Genomic DNA, 26,086 nt, shown 5'->3' with positions numbered 1-26,086 from the left:
GATTACTGCAATTCGTAACAGTTGTAGGTTGCGTCAATTCTTTATCGTAAAGAAATTTACATAAGGTATAAAAATGTTTGCTTGGTCTACACGTGTTTGCCTTTTATGTATTAAGTGAACATTTTATCATAGTGTGGGCTGCTAGTTTTGTAGGTTGTGATTGTGACGTGTATACAATAGGTAGACCTACGTCTTATGCGGTAAACCTACTGACCGTATTTAATATTACATAATTAAAATACATCAAATAAGCAATATTAACTAACGATTTTATTGTTATGTATTTTTCTTAGTGTTTCGTATCTCTGTAGAAAAGGGCTAACGAAAGGGGAGGCTCCGCGCCGGTGCAACCCCTTTGCACCGTTCATCAACATTCAGTAGCCCGCGAGATACCGTGTAGAGCGGTCGTGTACCGATTTGACCAAATCATCGTTAAACTTTTGACGGACTTCGAAGAAACAGATTATAAAGTTTACCGCCCTCTTAATCACTGTTTCGCGTGTGTTGAATGCTATCCAATGATGGTTAACGATGTGTTTCGTTCTTAAAATGTTTTTATAGAAGTGGGATTTTTTATGTTTTTTTTATGTTAGAATGATGTTGTCATTATTTTAATCATGCTAACTTTTTCAGTTCAATAATTTGGCGCCCAACGTGGGCATCTTTATTTATGATTTTAGTCGTATTTTAATTTTAACTTAAGGATATCAAGTCATTAGTGCTAAGACTTTTAAAAGAATCACTTTTGAATTGACTGTAATATAAAAATGACAGTCATATATAATTTTGGTTTTTCGAGAATTACAAAGATGATTCTTTCATTTATAATATTGGATTGGCTACTTGCAAGAAGCATACACGCAACGATACGTAAGTGTTGAAACATTAATTTTATATTAAAATCAAGGCACAATGTAAACGTATTGTTTCCGTGATTTCCTTGCGTTAGTTTAGACCTATAATACTTTATGCTAGGTTTTACTTTATGGTCAAAGGTCAAATCTTATAAAAATGTCATTGTTAAGTAAGTACATAGATTTCGTATACTAAGCCTTGTTGGTAAAATAACTCCCAGATTATTAAATCACTTAAAAAGTAATTTTCGTGTAATGTCTACGTTTTGTGTACAAGGTGAAATTGAGGATAAATAAATAAAAACAATAAACAATGCAGACCAAAGTTGTTTTGTATACTTTAAAATTGACATAATCCATATATATTTTGAAATCAGCATCATTTGTAGTCACTGGTTTTCGCATGATAAGATCGAATCTACTTAATTTAAACAAATCGATAAAATATGTATATTACCTTAGAACTTTGATAAAATTTTCAATTAATATATTGACTAATTGCTCTTATTTCATCAATGCTTAAATTTTATCGATAAAATATATATTTTATTTATATGCAACGCGAAACACATTAGGCGCAAGTTAAGGCGCAGTAACAACGACACAATAACCGTTCTGCGGCACAGAAGTATAAACACTGGTATCTTAATGTTCGGGATGCTATGAAAACTTTTTGACAGAATAATACAATACCTTGTTATTGGTCCGACGCGGGGTTTGGACACAGAATCAAAAAGTCAGTTAATCAATCATATATTCAGTATTGCATCAACAATATCTCTGCTATAAATCGTCGCTAATAAATCTAATCGCATCCCTTACGTTAATTTCTTATGCTGTCTTATATGCGTCTTGTAATATCACTAAATTAAATATATTTCGTTACTTTACTAAAATAAAGATCAAGGAAAATTTTTGGCTAGCTAATAGCGTTTGTATAAAGTTACGTTATAAAAATTCGAGGTAGGATTCTTATTTTAAATATTAGAAGTTGTGTACAACACAATAGCTTATATTTACTCACACATGGATACACATTTTTTTTAATGAAATAGGTAGGTCCACTGGCAAATGGGCTACCTGATAGTAAGTGGTCCTTAGACATTGGCGATGTAAGAAATATCAACCGGAATGGTTGATTTACATCGCCAATGTGCCACCAACCTTGGGAACTAAGATGTTACGTTCCTTGTGCATGTAGTTACACTGGCTTACTTACACTTCAAGCTAGAACACAACAATACTGAATATTGCTATTAGGTGGTAGATTACCTGATGAGTTAGTGGTACCTACCGACACGACGTTGCACTAAACCCTACCACCAAGTGAACAAACTCTATATATAATTTGTAAAAATTAAGTCATTCAAATATCGTACCCAAAATATTTCAAAATTCTTCAATATATAGTAAATAGGCAGACGGGAAATGCTCCTCGTGGTAAGTAATTAACTCTGGCCGTGTGCAGGATTTTGTGAGACATTAACGATTGGCAAATCTAAGCTTTAATACCTTTTGTTCCTTTTATTAGACTGGCTCACTTTGCATATGAGAATACAATGTTGCTTTTTGACGTAACAGCGATTGTGTACCAATTAAGATGGATTTGTTTTGAGCTCTATCATTTACTTGATTGAGGAAAAATATCTTTCTTTCTTTCTACTTTCGTTATTACGTATGTTTTTTTATTTCGTTTGTGTAACAATGCTACTAAATTTTTTTTTTTTTTATTATTTATTTATTTTGGTATAATTAAATTGCAGTAATGATAATAATACGGATTACAGAATTTGTTTATTTACATTAAAAACATACAACGGCTAAGATTGTGTATGTTATGGCAACAAGTGTGTTATATATTTAAAAAAAAAAACAATAAATCAAAGGGAATTGACAAATTTGCCACCGAATGGTAAGAGGTCACCATCGCCCATAGACAAACTGCTGTAAGATTCTTCATATTACCAATACACAACCTTGGGAACAAATAAAGTTATGACACTTGTACCTGTAATTAAACTGGCTCACTCACTCTTAGAACATAACGGAACACAATAATACTAAGTTGTGCTTTTAAGCGGTAGATTAAGTGATGAGTGGTTGGTACCTACGCAGATGGCCTTACACAAAGTCCCTACCACTGAGCAAAATATATTTTCATAAATAAAAAATATTAAAAATTTATTACAACATATTTAATTACATTTTAGGGTTTAAGAACCCGTAATCAACTATCATACTTGATTTTTTTTAGTTCGTAATTAACCATATTTGTATGAAGAGGAGCAATTTTTAATGACTTTAAGCACCTCGATGTTCTACTTTGCTTGTAAAAATGTAGCGCAATGGTTCAGTAATGTGTTTATATTAGAAACTAGCATATATACGCGACTTGGCAGGTCTCTGCCTACCTGATGCAAACCCTTTCATTCCCTGAGTTATAATTATCCTGAGTAAACATAGACTGTGAAAATAAGCCTAATGAACTAATTAATCAACATATTATTCAATTTCCGCTTGCATAAGCCAACGGGCAGAAAATTTGTTTTTGAATATTTTATTGGCCCGCTACTCTATAGAGATGAAATAAAAATGTGCATAGAGATTTTATTTCAAATATTCAATTAATTAGTATTAAGACAATAATAAATATAAAAAATACCGACAAGGTCGAGATATTCAGTCTTCGCAGTGCATGCTTCCCCGACGTTTATTTAAGCTTTCTCTAAAATATATTTAAACACATTGTAATTGATTGATTGAAATTTGAATGTTTAAGTAGATATGTAATCATTTATAATTTATAAATATATAAATACTATACATCAAATTCACACAATTCCGCTGTCTGTATCGCCGCTAACTTCTTCTAAATCATGCAACAGATTTTAAAACGGTTTTCAGTAATAGAAAGAGTATTAAACGAGGAAGGTACATATAATACAAAAACAAATGAATTATTACTATTTAAGCTGAGATGGTCCAGCGGTAAGAACGCGTGAATCTTAACCGATGATCGTGGGTTCAAACCCGGGCAAGCACCACTGAATTTTTATGTGCTTAATTTGTGATTATAATTCATCTCGTGCTTTACGGTGAAGGAAAACATCTTGAGGAAACCTGTATGTGTCTAATTTCACTGAAATTCTGCCACATGTGTATTCCACTAACCCGCACTGGAGCAGCGTGTTGGAATAAGCTCTAAACCGTCTCCACAAAAAAAAGGAGACGGTGTTCCACAGCTGGGCTAAAGGCCTCCCTTTAGCCCAGCAGTGGAACATTCACAGGCTGTTACGGTACGGTATTATTTATTACACTGTACTGTGTGGGCGAATAAATCGATTAGCGAATGTTACATCTCTGATAAAAAATGCCTGGGATAAAATCCTCATTTTACCTGTACGAAGTCGGAACGAGGTAGTAATTTGCAATCTAAATAATAAATAGACAATTTTTTTTTAAATATAGTGATAGGTTTAAATTATCCGTAAATAACTGATTTATTTTGTTATACATTTTTCTACAATTATCCATTACAATAACGCGCTTAGGCTGCTTGTTGGGGGTGCAGTGGTGCTGTCGTCTCGTCGATAATGTTTGCCGTTAGACGTATAAAATGGTTTTGCTATTATCACAAGTAAAATGTATGACTACGTACTCGCACGTGTTTGCGGCATCTTTTGGATACTTGTCAACATGTGGGAGTCTGCATATTGCAATCCTATGAACCAAGATACACATACTATTATAAAAATGTATTAAAATTGTATAAAATAAAATATGGTACGAACAGAGGTTTTTTAAATAATTAAAGTATAAGATTAAGCCGCATAAAAACGTTTTATTATTATAAATATATATTGTTATATTATATATATTCTTATATTATATATTGTTATATAATTGGGCGAGTAAAAAGATATTTATATGTATGTGTGGCATACTTTTCCTTACCGTCTTGCACGAGATGCATAAAAACCAAAAATAACAACGAAGCTTACCTGAATTGAACTCGCAATTTTCGATCAATATCCGGGTGATATGGATCATCTTTAAAAAAACAAAAATATTTATAATATTCATAGCATAGTATATTAAATATAATCGTTTCGACTAAAATGCAGCGATAGAAACCATTTAAAAATAGCATAGTGTTGCAGGACATATTACAATGGAAATGTGTGTGCGTAATCAAAAATGTACTCTCTATTTCCTTTCTCACAAACCAATATATAAATATTGTACACAATTGAATAAAGATTAGGAGCTTTGCATTGCTACTATTCGTGTTACCCCCGTGTATATAGCGCTTGATACTATTGAGAATTGAGAAAAAATAACGTATCAATTAGCCTGATATGTTTTATCTGCTCGTTGCCTCTATTACTACCTCGTTGGTCTAGAACAGTGGGACCAGGGGGGAGAGTGGGACCAGCCACTAGTGGCTTGATGTAAGGCCGCAGACCCGGAGGTCTTGGATTCAATTCCCAGGTCGGGCGAGTAAAAAGATATTGAGTTTTTCTGTCAGAAAAATCTGTTGCAGCCCGGAGTCTGGAAGTTGGAAGTGTGTCACTCCCGTGTCTCGGAAAGCACGTAAAGCCGTTGATCCTCCGCCTGAACTCTTTCCAGTCGTGTCGGAATGCCGTCAGGGAATAGAGAGTTTACCTGTGCGCACACACTTGTGCACTATAATATCTCCTGCGCAGTTGGCTAATCTCTCTTGAGATTGGCTGCCGTGGCCGAAATCAGTTTTGAGGACATTGTTATGTTTTATCAACTAGACCAAAACTGTCAGATAAATTAGTAGTATATAATCATAATAGATCTTTAAGATTTATTATTTGAAAACAATATATTACATGCAAGCCGTTGCTCTTGGTTATATTAAATGTTGAAATATGGATGTTTAGACTAGACAATTCCAAAGCGTCTAAAAGCAAGGAAACAGCTAGTTAAGCGTAACATTCATATTACCGGAAAACATACTTGATGTAAATTTAGTTTCGCTGAATATTTATTATAATAAACAAAAACAAATACAAATCATGTATGTGTTTGGAAAACAACTAATATTTTATTATCCTTTAATAATGTATATGTTTGGGAAGATGTTATGACCCTTCTGTCTATTACATTTGCTTGCATATATATATTTATAATATTATATATATTATTAATATATATATTATACTAATAATATTATATATATTATTAATATATATATACAGTTTACAGAGAACCAACTAAAACACCAAGAGATTTTATTATTAAGAAGCGATTACTCCCAGAAAGCCTTCACGATAAAAAAATACAAACGAGACACATTAAGAAAATTGAAATATTTTTTATTATGGACTTTATTGTGTATACTTTATTATATATACTTACACGGCTGTGTTTTAAGTCTGCAAATCCGAAAATCCTTGGTTCAAACCGCTGGTTATTCAACCAAGATATTCTCAGTAGTAGCCCAATGCCTCTTGGGACAAATATGTAAATAATAATAAAACAAAGTAGAAAACAAAACTGATAAACTTTTATTTGATTTTCTATGTAAATCTCGTTTAAAGTTAAAAATAAATATTGTATGTATAACTAAATTATATTTTCAAGGGTTATCAGATCGACAACATAAAAGAATAATACTTTGTTGATAGAAAAAAAATCATGAAATGTCCTCTAATCTAAAGATTAGTTAATTTTAGTGAATCATTTCTGTGATTTATACTCAACAATAATATAGGTTATTGAGACATAAACTGGATAATTAATTATATTTAAAAACAATCGAGGGCTGCTCTTGGTTTTTTTTTTTATAAAACTACTATATCACCAATCATTAATTAGATTAAAGACATATGTAAATTTTGCCTGTAATCAAACCTGCTGGATAAAGTATAACTGATGCTTACATAGTATTTACCACAAAGGTAACAAACAAACTAACTGTGATTTACAAAGAGATTACACATACATAACATTATGGATTAATACAAATATAGACCAATGAAACTTAAGAGAGAATGCTGTCAAAGTTTAAATTATTATTAGTTTGGATGAAGAACAATGAGCTAAGTCTAAGATAGGTAATTCATCTTCATTAAACAAACATTGCATTCGGTTGCGCTGCACATGATAAGAATGAAGCTAGTGTCACTTCGCTCGGTTTTGTTCAAATTGAATTAAATCAAATCGGATGTGACAAATCGTGAACATTAACTATGAAACTTATATTTACGCATTTAAAAATATGTTCTCTTATTATTTGTTACGCTATTACGTGTTAACTGTGTTAGTGGCTAAAGCTGCAGATCTAGAGATTAAAATTCCAGGTCGGGCCAGTAATAAGATTTTCGGTTTTTCGACTATGTTGAGAAATTCCCGCAGATTGGAAGTTGGCGTATTTACTCGCGTACCTCGTAAGACACGTAAGTCTTGTGCCTGAACTTGCCCCTTTCGTGTCGGATTTCCATCACATATATTACGTGAGCGAGGAAATAGAGAGTGGAACTGTGATTATGTACATACTCGATGTCACCGCCTATCTATGATATCAATTCCATCGCGCACAAAGAAATTTGACAATTCATTTCTTTGTCGCATTTCCAAAAAATGGAATTCCTTACCAGCTCACGTGTTTCTCCTCTTACAATACGGGTTCCTTCAAACGAGGCGTGAAGAGGCATCTTGTGGGCCGGCAAGGCGGGGGTGGCTAGTGCAGAACATTCTTCCCGACTGTACTGGCCGTCGTCGCGTTTGGACTCCACTACCACTTACCATCAGGTAGAGTAGAGTCATTTGCCCTCCCGAAAATATAAAAAAAAATCTCATTAACCCTCGTTGTCGGAATCCATTAGGAAGAAAAAAATAATGAATATACATAATCTAAAGATGAATGAATTCAAATAAAACTTGAATAAGGGTAGATTGCAAAAAATCAATCATTACTAAATTTTAATTTAAACCTAGTAAAACGAGCGAGTAACGACTAGTTCGACATAAAAAATCCTAAAAAATCGTATACATAAATTCGTAGTCTCACCGCGTTGCTTGTATCGAATATTTCTACACGTTAATATTATATTTTTAACGAAATTTATAACAGGCAAATTCTATCAGTGGCCATATTTGTAAAACAAAATACAAAATTTTTTAGCGAAAATATGGAAGTTGGAAAAAAAGCATAGTGTAACGTTTTATTTTCCATTTGTGAACGGATCGCAACTTTAAAGTCAGGTACGAGAGAGGTATGCAAAACTAAATAGAAAAAGTCAATTAGCTCCCGCAAAAAAAAAAACAAGTGAATTTTAATCGAAGGCCACGGGTTTTTTACCTGACAACCATTATTAGACCTTTACACTTTCACTGGAACAATGTGATGCAATAAGCTCTAAAGCTGCGCATCCTCGTTCTTCTCCGCAGCGGAGGCAATTCAGCAATGGAATATTTACAGGCTATTATTATTAACAATAATGGAAGAGAAGAGAATACTTATTTGAGTTACAGTACCTAACGAAGTATTTTATACTGAGAGCCTATTGGAACAAAGTATTATTAACGTTAAGCTCATATAATATGAACAGCCATTAAAGGCTATTCAACCATGAAAGAGGGAAATGCAGCCCGAATATTATTACTACAATACTATTTGCTTTCATAAAGAGATTTATTTATACATAATCAATTAAAATATTACTTTACTGAGAAAGAGGTTGTTTCACCTTATTATTGTTATTTAAGGCTTAATTATTTTTTGGAAAATATTTGATTGAAATCAGATCGATTTAACCATAGCTTTACGTACACGAACTTATGAACTTTAGTCACGAATATATGAACTTGACGCATTTCCTGTAATGAAAACGTTAATAAAATATCCGCATTAGTATTTCACCTGTTTAAACTGCTTAATAGCAATTTGCATTTGTACTCTTTAAGGTAAGCAAGTTTTGTCTTATATAATGTAAGATGCTAATCAAAAATTTTAATAATGATATTTGAAAACAAATTTTCGATCTAAACAAAAGTAACATGATATTTTGCGTAATTTTTTTCAAATGTCTTTATTGTCACGATAATTTTATATATGTACTGTTAGCAAGTGGACAAAAGCACTGGCAGCGTATACATCGCAACTGTCACGGGCTTCTTTTGTTTTTTATTACTCTCTTAGGCGGGTAATCGTTATTTGAAAGTGTAAGATATCGATATGATCTTTAAATTATTTTTATTTGCATAATTAGCTAAGTTGAATAATAACTTTTTTTTTCATAAAATGTCGTTAAATTCATGATTTTGTGATTATTCAATTTGGTCCTAAAAGTACAATACACTTAAATATAAGCAGTAATTGTTATTACATTAATTAATATAATTTTTTTTTCTGTAGTTCTCTCGTCTCAACAGAGCAATTATAATTATTATAACGATAAACATAATTATGTCGAAAGAATGGGACAGGAGATGTGGTTTTTTCGCGAAAAAAGAATGTAGGAAGTGCTAAAACATTTTTATCGTTATAAAGATACAATCAAAGGGATTTACCAAAAATCTCTAACATCAACCCTAGTTTATTGTGAATACCTATAATTGATTAGTAAGTTTTTGTCTCAATAACCTAAAGGATTACGAGTACCTAGATAAATATAATTTAATTTTATTAATTTACACATTTATTTTCGTAATTTATAGTAAATTTTATTCTTTTATTTTTTTGAACACATACAAATCTTGGAAATATAATGTAGTTTGGTATACATATAATGTTTTATTTTTAACTTTACTAGATTTACTCCCGCAAAATGAAGTTTAGCAATTAGAATGATTAGCAAATTTGCTTTATAACAATAGGAAATGGTTATATATACAAACAGTACATGCAAGTTGATAGGCTAAAATATTATTACAAGCCATTATCATAAAATACACGTTATCAGTGATATAGAAATGAACAAAGGCTATCGAACGTCTGTCCCCCACTCCTCCAGGAATAATTAATATATTTTATTATTTTTTACAAAGAAAACTGTAATTAAGTAAATAAACAAAGTATTGTCATAAAATAAATCATATTTCCATCTTTTAGTAAATGAGGTAAAATGATAATCTTGAATAACACATAATATATGTTTTAGAGTACATGGTATAATATGGAATATATAGATTGCTAAAAATTTTTTGTTTCTAAAAGCGTGTACCAACTGCAATCACTCACGGAAATTGCACTTACTGGGCGACATAATTAATTGGTTTTAAATGTCGCTTAGTATAATTTCAAATGAGTTACTTATGTCTGTATAGACATGATTTTACAATCTTGCATAATAACCATAGCTGCACTTTAAAGTTACTCATATAAGTAAAAAAAAAAGTATTAACCATTTCTCACATCGCTAATGCGTCACCAACGTTGGGAACTAAGGTGTTATGTTTCTTGTGCCTGCATATACAGCACACTAGTTCACTGACCCCTCAAACAGAAACACAACATTACTAAGTATTGCTTTTTGGTGGTAGAATCCCATGAGTAGATGGTACTTCTTAGATGGACTTGCACAGAGCCTTAATACCAAGAATAGTATATTTGTAGTATTTACAAGTACCTTCAAAAATAGAGTATAATATACAAGCTTCTGCCCAAGGCTATGTCTGAGTTTGAATGGAGGGGCAGACGTTAGGTAGCTTATGTGTTAAGTCAGGATTTAATCCGGATTTAAGTCATATTCGAACAGAAGTTTTTGCGTGAAAGAGTAACAAAGATCCATCTATCCATTCTTACAAACTTTCGAGGTTATATTAGTAGGATTATTTGTGGAGAATGATCCATCACATCTATTAATAAAATATTATAATTATTGAAATTTGTCAATATCAAAAAACGAATATGTGTATGTATATAACAGCCTATGAATGTCCCACAGCTGGGCTAAGGCCTCCTCTCCCTTTTTGATGAGAAACTTATTCCACCACGCTGCTCCAATGCAGGTTGGTGGAATATACATGTGGTAGAATTTCAGTGAAATTCGACACACGATGTCTTCCTTCACCGTCAAGCACGAGATGAATTATGCACATGAAAATTCAGTGGTGCTTTCCCGGGTTGAACCCACGATCATCGGTTAAGATTCACGCGTTCTTACCACTGGGCCATCTCGGCTTTGCATCAAAAGACTAAAAAGACTATCATTGAGTAAATCTCGGACCAAACTAAATTAAAACATCAATAATAATCCTAAACGTTAGATCCATAAGCACTCGCATAGACAGAATGAGTTTCATACACAGGTGGTACTACGAATAGTTTCCAAGTTTGTTGGCAATCACGGTTTATATTGTAAAAGCGGGTTTCATGAAACTTCCGGAGCTGTCACTGACAAATTGCGAGCGCTCCCCGGACTAGGCGCTAATTGACTGCGCGTCAAATTTAGCCACGATAATCCAAATAGAGGGGAGTGATTTTAATACAACGTTTCTAATCGTTGCTGTCAGTATGGCTATTAGTCCAGGCTAATGTGTTAGAAAAAACATTACGATAGTTTATGTAACAGTCAATTATCGGTTACTGAGCCCTTAAGAATGGAGCTAAGAATTAGTAATTAACTAAAATTAGGATATTCGAAGGTTGTCTATGTATTCCATTTAAGGTACGTACACGTGTATTTCAGTCAAAATAATAAAAAATGGCAATGAGTATAAATTAATTAGTAACCAAGATATTGTTTTCTTAAATGAATTAATGTATTGATAAAATCGATAATTTATTGAGTTTAGCGCAGCGGGAACGTTTATGCTCTTTGATCTCTTTCACGCCCAGTAACAAAGTTTCAAGAATAAAAGAGACGATATTGTTTATCCTAATAAAATGATATGTTATATATCACATTATTACTTAAAAAGAGATTATTATTGTACTTATTTCTATATACGAGTATTTAACAAAATTATAATTATATTAATAAATCTAATGTAATACAATGTTTTTTAATTATATTTGAAGATGATTCGATAATAATATGAAGATATTAAGTTATCAAGTGTTATAATACGCAAGAAGTATGAAATTTAAATACGTAAAATTTTTAGAAGTGTTTTAAATTTTATATATAGAAACATTATAACTACGCAAATAATTCGTGTTTCCTCAACCAGTATTTTAAAGGCTTCTTCGTCGTGTCCATTTGAAAACCATATTGTGTTAGGTTTCACAATTTTTATGAACGGAGTTTCAAAAGCGACAAAATTTCGAAAAAATAATGAAAATTTTGAAACATTTCGATACAAAAACAAACCGACAATTTTGTATAATCTACTTGATCAAAAATTCTGCTTACAAACAGCCTAAACCAACTGTTAGAAGGATGAAATTTTGCACAGGAATTCCTTAGGTAACCTAGACGAGCATTAATTAATAATTTTTGAAAATTGATCCCCTAAGGGCATTTAATAGGGATCGAAAATTTGTCATTCTTGAAGTAATTAATATGTTTATAAATATGTTTGTTGAAGCCAAGATGGTGCAGTGGTAAGAGCACGTAAATCTTAACCGATGAGCGTGGGTTCAAGCCCGGGCAAGCACCACTGAATTTTCATATACTTAATTTGTGCTTATAATCTCATCTTCTGCTTGACGGTGAAGGAAAACATCGTGAGGAAACCTGCATGTGTCTAATTTCACTGAAATTCAGCCACATCTGTATTCCACCAGCCCGCATTGGAGCATCGTGGTGGAATAAGCTCCAAAACCTTCTCCTCAAAAAGGGAGAGGAGGCCTTAGCCCAGCAGTGGAACATTCACAGGCTTTTACTGACAGTTGATACAAAGTTTTCGAAAATGTGAGTAATACGTGTAAAACAGTGAGTTACGTGTGCCTAAACACGTATTTAATTAAAAAAATATAATAAAAAATAGGGAATAATTTATAAATGGTAGATGGTATAAATTACTTAATAAATAAATCTGTTCTATGTTATTTTTTGATGCAATGTGATTGATTGATTGATGTAAATATTTATATGTAGGGAAAGGCCGGGCAAAATGGATACCTTAACCTTTGACGGGCTATGGCAAGGGAGCCAATACAGACAAATATAACATTACGACTGAGTTTGAAACAGCATTTATTAAACTTTTTAATATAGCAAACAAAAACACGTAACGTCAGTACTTTACTTAAAATTATTATTTAATATCCTGGGACATTATACACACACGGCCATCTGATCCCAAACTAAGCAGAGCTTGTACTATGGAAACCAGACAACTGATATACTACATACACTACTTTTTTTTGTAAATACATACTTATGTAGATAATTACACCCAGACTCAGGACAAAAAGACATGTTCATGCACACAAATATCTGTCTTGGGTGGTAATCGAACCCACAACCTTCGGCGTAAAAGGCAAGTATCTACCAACCACGCCAACCGGCTCATTATTCACATTAAATTTGATACCGCTTTGTCCAAACCACTGGGTAAAGTGATTATTGAACTAATAGGGCAAAGTGAACAGACGTTTAATTAAGGAACAATTACTGAAGCATATAAAAAACATAAGTAAATAAAGGAGAGAATAATAAAAAATATAACTAATAAGTCATCAGTGCCATTGTCGCACAGAAATATGCTATTTCCCTCATAAGCCGTGCATTTCTCGTGACTCTATTGCTTGCAGGAATTGCATTGGATATAATCATCAACCGGATGTTTGCTAATTTCCATATAATCTTCTCCACAATAATAGCACGTAAACTTTTCATCATTTTCTTAGTCCTTTAACTTTAATAATTTTAACATTTTTGTTCGTTTTAGCAACTTTGGTTGTTTTGGTTCTCTCGGTCGTATTAGTCGCTTTGGTACTGTCAACATTTCTTAAATCTTTGTCAATATTTTTTTCAATAATTTAGTACTTTTAACAAATTTAGCTTTTTGTTTTTCCTTTATAGGAGTGTTAAATCTAGCTTTGAGTGTAAAATCACCAGCTTTTCTATTTTTATCCAAACTTAGTGGATATGTGAGATCGTTTATTATTGCATAAATGCTTTAAAATCTTCTGGGGTTAATCCATAGAAAACGTCGTCCAAATCTTGCAAATATGTTTGAAGATCACCTTCCTGTTGGTCATTGAAAATTTTACGAAAACGTCCGAGCTGAGCCGTTGAACTACCTTTTTTCCAATGCCTATACAGAGTAGAATAAGGTATGCCTTTTTTCAGCTGTTTTTACAGAAATACCAGTATTACTGTCCACTATCCCAGTCATCATATAGTCTTCACTCCTGTTGGCTTAATCTTTTCATTTTTCTCTTATATTTGTAAGCTATCTATAAGAATGAAAACTAGTAATTAACAAGATTATTTCCTTTTTATTAAAAATAATATGCGTGCTAAATTTCTAACCGATCGGAAACCGGCAAGTGGGTTGAATGTAACTAGCAAGATTTCATTACAGACAAAAAAACAAAAAAGACAGGAAAAATTCAATAAAAGCTTGTAAAATACGTACATTGTTGAATTAAACCTAACCTAAAATCAAATATAGAAACAAATTCTCAATAAAACTAGCAATATTTCAGCAAGAAAACGTGCATTTTGAAGATAGAACCAAGCTAATACATTAGTACTATATAAAGATGAGTAATTACAAATTAATTACAATTTCAAGGTACCTTACCTTGAAAAGTCGTAAGCAATGTTCACTTTTTCGCAAAGGACGCATGATTCGAGCTAGCCATATTTGTTTACAAATATAAATTAAAATATAAAAAAAAAATAATATAAAAAATCAAATCTTATTATATATATATATTATTTATATTTATTTAAAAAAATAAAAATAATTGATCTGTATACATCCTTACCGCTTTTTTCTTATGTCCTTATCCAAAGGTTGTCTGGAAGAGTTCGCTCTTTTGGTGATAAGACCGCCTTTTGAACATTAATAGTTTTTTGTTTATGTTTATAACTGTATTTTTCTGTAACTCTTTTAGTGTACAATAAAGTATATTATATTCTATTCTTATCTCTTTATAATGTTAGTATAGATATAGATAACTACTAGACATCATCAAGAATATTGAGTAGGAAGGAAGGATATGTCGTTACGTTGCTTTGTAACCTAAATACAATGTTATGATTGGATGCAATACAACATAACATTGTATTTCTGTTGAACTCAAATACGGTGAACAATTTCTTGATGCCGAAATCTATACCGCGTTGAACTCAAATGTCGTTATATCCTTGGGACTAGTTTTTAAATATTATGAAAATATTTATCTCTGCATCTGGCTGTTTGTAAATTTATCTGATATACATATTGGATTTTAATGTGACATTTACCATAAATATTTTATATTTTGATATTGATACTTTTCGGAAGGTTTCGAATAGAAGGTAATTTTTTACTTTTTTAATTTTCCAAGTAACCCCTTTTTCGGACCAAATAACTGTAACCATTTTTATGTTTTCGAAGTGGAAAAATAAATAAATTTAGATCAATTTATTTATAACATAATAATCATGTTAATCAAAAAGTAATATATTCACTATAAAAGTTCTTTTTATGAAATTGCATTACACATTATGAAATTTGGACCTTTTGAGGAATGATTTAGAACAATATGTATTGAAATAGTTCATGCGAATAAATCGCTTGGCTCCATTATACTTAAATAAAGATTGAATATCTAATCTTTTAAAATTGCCATAAATATAAAAATAAATTGAAGTAACAGCCTGTAAGTGTTCCACTGCTGGCCTACTTTTCTTGAGAAGATTTGGAGTTTGTTCCACCAAGTTAATCTAATGCGTATGTAGATAAATATATAGTAGATTTTTAACTCGTGATACATCAAGTTTCTACTACCCGCGAGCGTAAGAAAAATTACAATTAAAGCATATGAAAATTTAGTTGTCCTTGCTAGCATTTAACTCCATGATATTCCGCAATATTCATGTGTTAGTAACACGTGTTAGTACCACTGGGCCATCGCAGCCTTCCATTTTTGTTCATATTTTTACGCCAATTTATTTTATAAAAAACATTTATGAAGGCTATGCAAAGAAAAAAATATTCTTTAATTAGGCCTAAGGCGGTAACCCTCAGAATTTCGTGCACTAGGCTAGAAAAACTGTAATAATTTATAAGGAATTGTTTCTCAAAGTGGTCAAAGATTGATTATTATTTAAAAGTCAATTTTGGTATCGCACTGAGGTGATTATCTTGAGGTCACCTTATGCTGGTTATGACCTGAATTTGTTTGTACAGTCTCGTGTCGCGTGCCACCTAACTAATTTAATCGAAACATGGTTTATTAAAGCGTATTCGGCAATAACGCTTCGTCTCGACTCTTTCTGTTTCTTTCTTAAGTGGACTAAATAATTGAATTACCTCAGGCAACGAACGGATGCATTGAATAATGAAAAAGCAATTCTTATGTGGACAAACTGGTTAGGTTCCGTAGTTTAAAATATACAGACTAACCATAATTGAAAAACGAATTTAATCAAGCTAAAATCCCGGTAAAATTTTCCTTAAAAAAAGCGTTGATTTTGTATTTATTGATTTTCATGAATAATATATCAATTTAATTAACATCTATGTAGTTTAATGAATGGAAAATAGTAACTATTGATTGATATAGCTTCTTGGTGGTTTTCTCTCATAGAATGAACATTCTGAACTATAAGTAGCTTTAAATTTAATTTAATATTGTAAAATATCAATTTTAATGTGTAAATATAAAACTAATTATAATTATCTACTTAATTTTATCGCTTTGGTCCAAACATATTCTTCTATAACAAAGGTAAGGCTTTGTGTAGTCTCGTTAAAGTTTGTAACACCCACGCACTGATTATTATTTCTGCTGTTGAGCGGTAAATAGAGCAAGCAACAATTTGTATTGCTGTAATTAAGTTGTGAATGGCCAGTATACTGGTATCACGGAAATAATATCTTAAATCCCTTGATTGGTGATAATAAAAAAGTCGTTTATAGTCTGCTTAAATGATTAAATGGAAAATTTAAAAATGTCTTCGATATAATAGAATTTCCTTTGTACTTTGTTACATTCAAGAAAGATGGATTATACTTGTCGGAGTTAGTTACACATATGGAGGAATTTAAACATTGTTCTAAAACTTTAAACGAATTTTTATTTTTTTAATTGATAAATACTAAAGAACATACGTTGATGTGTGAATCTTGGGAATAGGCGTATTAGGAGATTCCCTTGTAATATTTTATTTTAATTTTAAAAAATACAATCACTAATAAAAGATGAAATTTGACTTAAACATAAGAAATTTTATCAAGTAGTTATCATTTTGAGCAACATTTGTCAAAGATAGACCAATTTACAATTTTTATATTTAGGGGAATCGATAAAAGATAACAAGACAATCAAAATTAAAAATGCGATGATATTTTATTATTAATATCATACTAAATCAAGAATGCAACAATTTCAACATTGCAGATATATTATATTCATGTATTTTATTACATAAAAAATATTTTCCATACAACGTCATCAGTTCCCCTTTAAAAGCGTCAGAAAAAAGTAATTAACTCAAAAGATTTATAAATAATTAAATGGATTGAAAATAAATCGGTTCTTAAAAAAGAACAATACAAATCGAAAGAAAACCTGTTCCTTTTTAAGAAGGAATACTTTGATTTCACAAGCGCGAAGACCACGGAAATCAAGGCTAAATGATTAAAAATTCGATTTAAATCAAAATTATATTATTATGAAAATAATTATTAAACGACCAAATGATAATCTCCACTGTGGTTCTATTTTATAACTATAAACAAGTTCTCAAAGAACAAATTATAATTGTGGTCCTACTAACTATCAAAATATGCTTACCTTCGTAACTTTCTGCGAAAGTAACGAAATGCAAAATCTTTGTATCTCGTTACTTTTTCCACGCTGTGCTTGAAGCGCGACTAGTTCTTGAGTAACTAAGCAAATTTACTCATCTTATGGATACACTGATGGTAGAGCTTTGTGCACGCTCGTCTGGGTAGGTACCACCCACTCATCAGATATTGTACCGCAAAACAACAGTACTTGGTATTGTTATGTTCCGGTTTGAAGGTCATAACATCTTAGTTCACAAGGTTGGTGGCGCATTGGTGATGTAAGCGATGGTTAACATTTCTTACAATGCCAATGTCTGTGGGCGTTGGTGACCACTTACCATCAAGTGACCCATATGCTCGTCCGCCATCCTATTCTATAAAAAAAAACTTAGTCCATTAGTGATCTACACGTAGATAATAGACCTGCCAATGAAATTAATATTAGGTCCTTATAAACTTTAGGTTCTCATTTTAAATAAAATTTCTATAACCATGCATAACTTATGCAATTAGATCACTTCACTGACTTATTTTTTTCCGTAAGTCGGTCATCTCCCAGAAGTTTTCAGAATAGAAGTATCAGTTTTTATAGCTATGGCTTTTTTCAGCTGTATATGCTCAAATCAGGTAGTATACTACAATGCCTCAGGTAGATTAGTCATTCAGTTAACATAAAAAAAGAAAATAGTATAAGAAAAAGTATACATTTTTACACGTGTAATTTTTTCCCCGGACATCCCAAATTTCACTTTTCAAGATTCACCTTAAACATGATATTCTAATATAAAGCTAATGTTATCTTATTTCAACTAAAAAATATATCAACTAACAAAGGTATAAATATAATTGTTATTCTATACAACAGTATATATTTGGCTTGGCTACCTTCAGCTCATTAAAATGTGTATCTTGTTTCCAAATTGTTGGCTTCATTGCCGACCGAATTAATTTTGTACATTAACTCTTAGTTTGTCTAACCCTGTACCGTTAGCTCTGATTTGTTTTTGCTACATTGTTTATTATCTTTAACTCGAACAGTACGTCCAAGGTACAAATTATCATCCTACGATTTCTCGATTTCAGTAATAAATTACTGTTATTGAACCATTAATTTATTTGCTTGAACTGTCCGTGACTTTATTTGCTTTAACTTAAAGATTAAAAATAAAATAGTTTGGTGGTGAAAAAAGCGTCTCAGACAATCGAGGAAATAATCAATATTATCAAAATCTATTAAAATGTTCTTATACATCTATACAATAAAATCTAAGTGTCTATCTGTGATTTCAAAATAACTGCCTCTTTTTAAGTTAATATAGCTATTTGCGAGTTACCAAACCAAACAATATATATTTTTTAATTTTTTATCTGTCTGTTTCTTTATGTGTAAAAACGGGGTAAACTTCAAAACGGGTTAAAATTACAAATACAAAGAAATTACTATTAAAGGTAAGGTTCCTAGAAATACTTCTTGTATTTCTACAGACAGGCAACCTTACGACGGTGTTCCAAGGTCTGGAGTTTTGCGACCAGTGTCTGGTCACCAATGAGCTTTCTAGCACGACGATCCACTGAATCCAAAGCATCAAGCTGGTACTTAGCAGAGCCGTCCCATGAATGGCTGCAGTACTCCTTGCACGATCTGACTTGGGCTGGATATAAGGTCAGAAGCTGTTCCGGTGTGAAGTACTGTTGACCTTATTGAGGATACCAAGTTTTTTGCCAGCAGTTTTAGCTTTGGAATCAATGCATTGCCTAAAGTTGAGTTTGAATGTTAAGGTAACTCAATATTGAGTTAGAAACTCAATACTGTCTGGCGATGGGTACAGATACACTTCGGAAAGTCAGAGTCAGGGGGAATGGACTCCTCTTGACGGTGAACAAACACGTTTGAGTCTTGGTAGGATTAAATTTGAATATCGTCACCCCAATCTGATACCTCTTCCAATGTCAAATTGATGCGTTCTACTAAGGCCTCCCTGTGCTCAAGAGTTTCTGTTGCATTAGCTCGGGAACCGGATATGTATCTCTTCGTTACAGTGCTATCGTCTGCGTACCCAAAGATACTGGGTTTCAGCAGATCGTTTATATGCAGCCTGAAGAGTGTAGCGGAGAGAATTGATCCCTGAGGACACCGGCATTAATCGCCATTAGATCAGACGAGAAGCCATCTAGGACAACTCGAAATGATTCTCCTCTCAGGAAATCTGATATCCAGTTGAAAAGGCCAACAGGTATCCCGTAGCTAGGAAGCTTTCTCAGAAGGCCCCTTATGCCAGACCCAGTCAAAAGCCTTGGACACGTCAAGTGAAACGGCTAACGCTTCACCGCACGGATCATTGGGAGAAAAGCATAGCTGCCGCCAAGGGTAGGATGAAAAAAAGTGTCGCATATCGTCCCAGTCTGCCGACTTGTATCGCCACACCCGTCTGGTTCCAGTGGGACCAGATTCCAGAGGGAGTTCCAAGTTGCAGACCGACCTGATCACGCAATGATCAGAAGTGCCCAAGGGAGCCGCAACTGACGCTGAAAACCGGTCAAGGTCGTTAGTTAGCAGAAGGTCCAGACAATTAGGTGTATGACCGTCCATGTCCGGCACCCGAGTTGCTTCATGGCATGGTTGTCTCTCTCCCGGCATGGTCGGTATTCTGGTATGGGAATAGCCAATCTTGGTGGTGAGCGTTGAAATCCCCCAGAAACACCATTTGAGCAGTCGGGTACCGACGTTGGACGGCATCAGTTTGTAAGTACACTACACTGCACTGCTGGACTTGTGATTTGTGTTTCCGTGAGAAAGAGCATGTGCGGCTGGGCGGTCTCGAGGTGGTGGTGGACTACAATGAGATTGGAGTGCAAGCCTTGTATATTTGAGAGATGCACTGAAAATGAGAGGTGGTGCAGCCACAGTGAAACTTTTTTTCTTCTTTTTTCACAAATCATAAAATTGTGGGTGAGAATATGTATGGGGAAATGGAAGTTGTACGAGGCGCTACATTTTAGACACCATGACTTTCACCGCAATGACGGAAATGGTAGACTCAACTGGAGACCGCGGGGACGCCCAAACCCCCGCTGGAAATCACCACCGGGACCTCTCTCTGGTTGCCAACCAGTACGATGAAAGCCGTCCCAGGATTTTTCGCAAGTTGGCGGGGCAGCTTTTCGTAGACGACGAACCTACTAATTGGGCCCCCCACTAACTGCGGTTGGCCAGCGGTGCACCGTGCTTCGGATCCCGCTGCCCTCCAGATTAACTAACTGTCTACAAATGCAAAGCACAGACCCAATCCCCCAAGATAAGCTACTGCGAACATCGCACCGGATCACGACGTGCCGCATAACAAGGTAAATCTAGCCACGCGACAGATCGCTTGGCGGTGCGGCTTTATTCGCAGGGTGGTAATGCTAGCTGCGGCCGAAGCCTACCACCTAGAGTATGTTGCTCAATTAACATCAAGAGATGAAACCTGACTTTGGTAAGACCTACTTTGGTAAAATTATAATAACGTACCTTTGTTGTCTTCTATTATAAGCGTACGTCTATATATATAAAATGAAATAAATAAAATTGAAGTTTTTGTCTGTGATTTTAAAATAAGTGGATCTTTGTAAGTTAATACCTATGGCTTATATTTTTATTTTAGACGACCACTTCTATCTCATATTTTATATATTATTTCAAAGGTATGTATAATTCAAATACGCATTATGTACGTTATAATTGCAACTTTTGAAGGATTTTATAACAAACCGAATTGCACGCCGTCGAAGCCGCAGGTTTCACTAGTCCTACTTAAAATTTACTTTATTTTCTATTTATTAATTTGACCTCTAAAAGTATTACAGGATATGTTGAGGGAGTTTAATGGGTGACATTGCCCATTAAAGTATAAGACACACACATTAAATTTGACACGCCTATTTTTTATGTTGAATAAGTATCTACTAAAAACATTAATATATATATATATATATTAAAAAGCTAATATTTTCAATACAACTAGAACCTGTTCTAGACTTACCATATAAAAAAGAAATGTCATTTTTAAACTTAAAAATATGGGTGTATCTATATGAGATTATTACATTTCGATATTATTTAACATGTCATCATAAAATTTACACAAAAAGACTTTTTCAAGAATGTTTTATAGTATCCACTTAATTGTGACTCGCTGTAGGATAAACTTCTATAACATTTAATACCTAACACGGCGGTCGGCCATGACAATTGGTTTATATACACACACGGGAAAAAGCTTAACGGGTTCTACAAGCTTAGTATATAAACTTAAATACCCACCAGCGAAGTAAAATGATATGGTTTTTAAAATTCATCAAAAAGCCATTATCATTTTCAAATTGTATTATTAGTGTTTATTGACAATCTAAGTCAATAGAATCTTCAGTCCGTAAAGCTTTTTGACAAAATAAAACCTGTTATAATTTCCTTTTTGTGAAGACACAACTTGTTACTTAGTGATATGACAGAACTATTTTTTTTCAAAATAGCCTAATGACTGTATATTATCATATAACTGTTGTTTATATGTGACGTCAAATATTTTTATAAAATCTATTATAATTAAATCAATTGAGAAATATTAATTCAATGTACGTCTCTTAAGTCCTCTTTATAAGTCTTTTTTTAAATATTTGGAGAATTTGGCTGTTGTGGAATTTTGTAACATCAACAGTGCCCCTTAAAATGCGATACTTAAACATGAAACTTAGGAACCGTCACATAATTAATTAATATTATTTAAAAAAAAATGATTTACCAATTTTTTAAAATATAAATAAAATATTTAGATGTTGATGTAGAATATTGAATTTAGGTAAAGAAAAATATTATTCTATTTACAGTTGGTTGAACTGAGTGAAGATAATCCAAGTTTTCGTACTTTTAGTTTCGGGTAAATTTAACAAAGAAAAACTGCTATTGAGGTAAGCTCTTGTTAGTGGAAGCTTATGAATAAGACCGATGTTTATTTATATTTTGTTAATATTCGCCAATAGTCATATCTTTAATTATCCTTACTATTATTCATGCGAAAGTGAGTTTGTTGGTTTGTGACGTTTTTATGTCTTAACTACTGAACCGGTTATCGTGAAACTTTGCATACACATTGTCAGAGATACCGCAGAGATTTTACAGATTTTTACAGAGTTTACCTAAAACCTGCTATCTATGAAAGATTGGCGATGAAGGCGTTAACATTGCTTATGTTGACTGAATTATAAAATATACAATACAAATGAATGTAATACTGAATCGAAGGTAAGTCTGCGACACATGTCTACGTATCGTAAATAAGTTATAATAACATTTTAAAATTTGTGAAGCAAAATGACAGGCAAAAAATATGTAATGACGACTTTGGATAAATTATTCGACATAAAGTATTGTAATTATGGAAATAAATGCATAAGCATTATTTTCTTATTAAATATGAAAAATAATAATAATAAGGACGAGCTTAAGTAAAAGCCGTAAGATGTAATATAATAATTATGTGATATTATTTGTAAAAATACTATGGCGTATTTAAGCACTTGAAAATTCAGTGGTGCTTGCCCGGGTTTGAACCCACGATCACCGGTTAAGATTCACGCGTTCTTAATACTGGGCCATCTCGGCTTTTTCACTTTGCTTACATAATAATACATAAATAACTATTATTTAAATTTAGAATCACGATGCTCAAAATGGTTATGAATTGTTTAAACTGAACTGATGTATGCAATTTAATAATGGATTTTTTATATTAAAACTATTTTAATATTTTTCCCTTCCCTAAAAAAATAGACTTGAAACTTAAAGATCTTCGTTTCGTAAGAATGTACTTTAAGTTATTTCATAGTCGTCAACTTTATCTAAGCCCGTCTTATTGTCTAGTTATGTTTTAAAACCCACCAAGACAAATAAATAACATAGTCATTTCGTTCTTAGAAAAATGCCAAGGAAAAATTATATATTATTTATTTATTACATAAAAAACGTTGAGTTAATATTCGTTTATTTTCTGTAGGATAAATAATTATTTATTTTATTTCTAAGCAATTTTATTGGTGCAAAAGAGTAGCTACTGACTTTTTTGCCAGTTCTTTTCGATAGGATTTACAACCCGGACCCGGTGATATACAATAAGGTCCTCCAGACCTCCAATTTCGGACACGGGGGCTAATCTCAAGAGAGATCAGCCAATTGCGTAGGTCAGGCAATCCGACACGACCGAAAAGAGTTCAGGCGCAGGACCAACGGTTTTACGTGCCTTTCTAGGCACGAGAGTGTACACACTACCAACTGACTGACTCCGGGCTGCTATTGAGAATTTCCGACAGAAAACCCCAACAACTTTTTATTGGCCTGACCTGGGATTTTAACCCAGGACCTCCGACTCTGCGGCCTTAGATGTAGCCACTAGACCAACGAGGCAGGCGGTGATATATAAAGAGCATTAGATTGAATCTTGCGATATGACAATTGTTTATATGTCGTATGCCTACTTAAATAAATAATATTTTAATTTTAGTTTCTGCAATTATTCATAATTTTATTGTTATGTACGCATCTATATTCTTATAAAACGTGATTGATTAACTTTGTTCGTATTGTTTCAGATGAACCGGGGTTCAGTGGGCCCATAGAAAATGTGACGGCGCCTCTGGGCCGAGAGGCGATTCTAGCGTGCACCGTACATAATCTCTCCACGTACAAGGTGCTTATTATTCGCTATATTGAGGCCCCTCGATACTGCACTATGTGTGTATTTTGTCGAAATTCACGGAAACCATTGGAATAAATTTACCGCTGCACTGATATGAAACAATTCTAGGGCTTAAACACGATGTTTATATTTTGCTGTGAATAGATTTATTTTGTACGAGCAAAACTAGCATCGAATCCTTTGATAACCTTTGAACTGCCATAATGCCTTATCTAAATCATAAATATTAAATATTTTAATTAATTGATAGCAGCGGTAATATAAAAAAGGTTATTTTAGTTTTTGTGACTCTCATATAGTAATAATAAATTATAAGGTTAATATATAAATTATAAAAGGCCTCATAAGAAGGATCAAGGTCACTCAAAGAGCAATGGAGAGGGCTATGCTCGGAGTTTCTCTGCGAGATCGAATCAGAAATGATGAAATCCGCAAGCGAACCAAAGTAACTGACATAGCCCAAAGAATTGCTTATTTGAAGTGGCAGTAGGCGGGGGTTGCTCGCAGAACCGATGACCACTAGGGCAGAAAGGTTCTGGAGTGGGCAGGCCTCCTACAAGGTGGACCGACGACATAGAATGAGTCGCGGGAAGCCGTTGGATGCGGGCAGCGCAAGATTGGCCAACGTGGAAATCCTTGAGGGAAGCCTGTGTCCAGCAGTGGACGTCTTCCGGATGATGTGATGATGATATGATGATATGGCATTAACCCTATAATTAATTTATTATTATTTTTATAATATTTATGTTTCCTAAAATTATTAATTAAACATGTCGTTTTAATGTATTTGTTCAAAATGGAAATGATTTGACACTTAAATATGTTATGCAGTTGGTATTCCAATAATACCAATGATAAATTTAAAACATCAATTAAATCGTGTTTTTCTTTGAACTAAGGCAACGGAGTTACGATTTAGTTCAATAAAAGTTTCCTAAGTGCATACGTGTTCTTCGCGTCACAACTTGCATCTCAAATTCACTAGCAAGGCATTAACGTTACGTTCAACAGTAGAGTGAATACAGATTATGTTCAAACAAGGCTTAAAACTAAACGACGTCACTGAACTAAGTTAAAAGTTAACAGCTGTTGAGTACTTTATTGAGAAGACATTGGTATGTTAGTAAAACACACGTGTTCATACTGTAGCTATCCAAACTAATTTATTAATGCGAAAGTGATTTTTTTGCGCTTTCACATATATTTAAACGATCATGAAATTTTGCATGCATATTGTCAGGGCTATAGAAAAAGACATAGTAAAATATACTAGTGTGGTATATTTTTTACAGCAAATTAAAAATATTTGTTCGAAAGATCGGTGGCACATTGGTGATGTTAGGGATGGTTAATTTTTCATTTAGTGGTAATGTCTATGGGCGGTGATGACCCATTTGCAAGTCTGCTTACCTATCATTAAAAAAAACGTTCCGGAAATGATATACAGATACAAATAACTATGTTTGGATAGAGCATATATTTTAGCTATTTGTTTAGATTGTCTATGGCATTGAATAAGTTATTTTTTTACTACTAAGGGATAATCTGTGTATCATAACTGAATGAAATATCTATGCTAGTTATATAATAAAACTAGTATATTGTTTTTACGTATATAAAATTAAA

General features: G+C 32.9%; 1 protein-coding gene across 3 annotated transcripts in view; it reads left to right on the top strand.

The window, feature by feature from the left end:
• Nucleotides 1–390: 390 nt before the first annotated feature.
• The window catches only part of LOC126768975 (lachesin-like), a 37,309-nt gene continuing 11,613 nt past the window's right edge, over nucleotides 391–26,086 (top strand). Inside the window, exons 1-3 of one of the 3 annotated variants that reach the window (XM_050487489.1) lie at nucleotides 391–524; nucleotides 800–870; nucleotides 24,354–24,451. In XM_050487489.1, the coding sequence (XP_050343446.1) occupies nucleotides 810–870; nucleotides 24,354–24,451 (159 nt within the window). In that variant the 5' untranslated portion in view covers nucleotides 391–524; nucleotides 800–809. Of the gene's footprint in view, nucleotides 871–24,353; nucleotides 24,452–26,086 lie in introns of all 3 variants that reach the window. The other 2 variants (XM_050487488.1, XM_050487487.1) reach the window with 2 other exon arrangements.

Source organism: Nymphalis io, chromosome 6, assembly GCF_905147045.1.
Source record: "Nymphalis io chromosome 6, ilAglIoxx1.1, whole genome shotgun sequence".
Lineage (NCBI taxonomy): Eukaryota > Metazoa > Arthropoda > Insecta > Lepidoptera > Nymphalidae > Nymphalis > Nymphalis io.
Note: the sequence above shows the minus strand (reverse complement) of the source record. Positions and strands in the feature narration are given on the sequence as shown.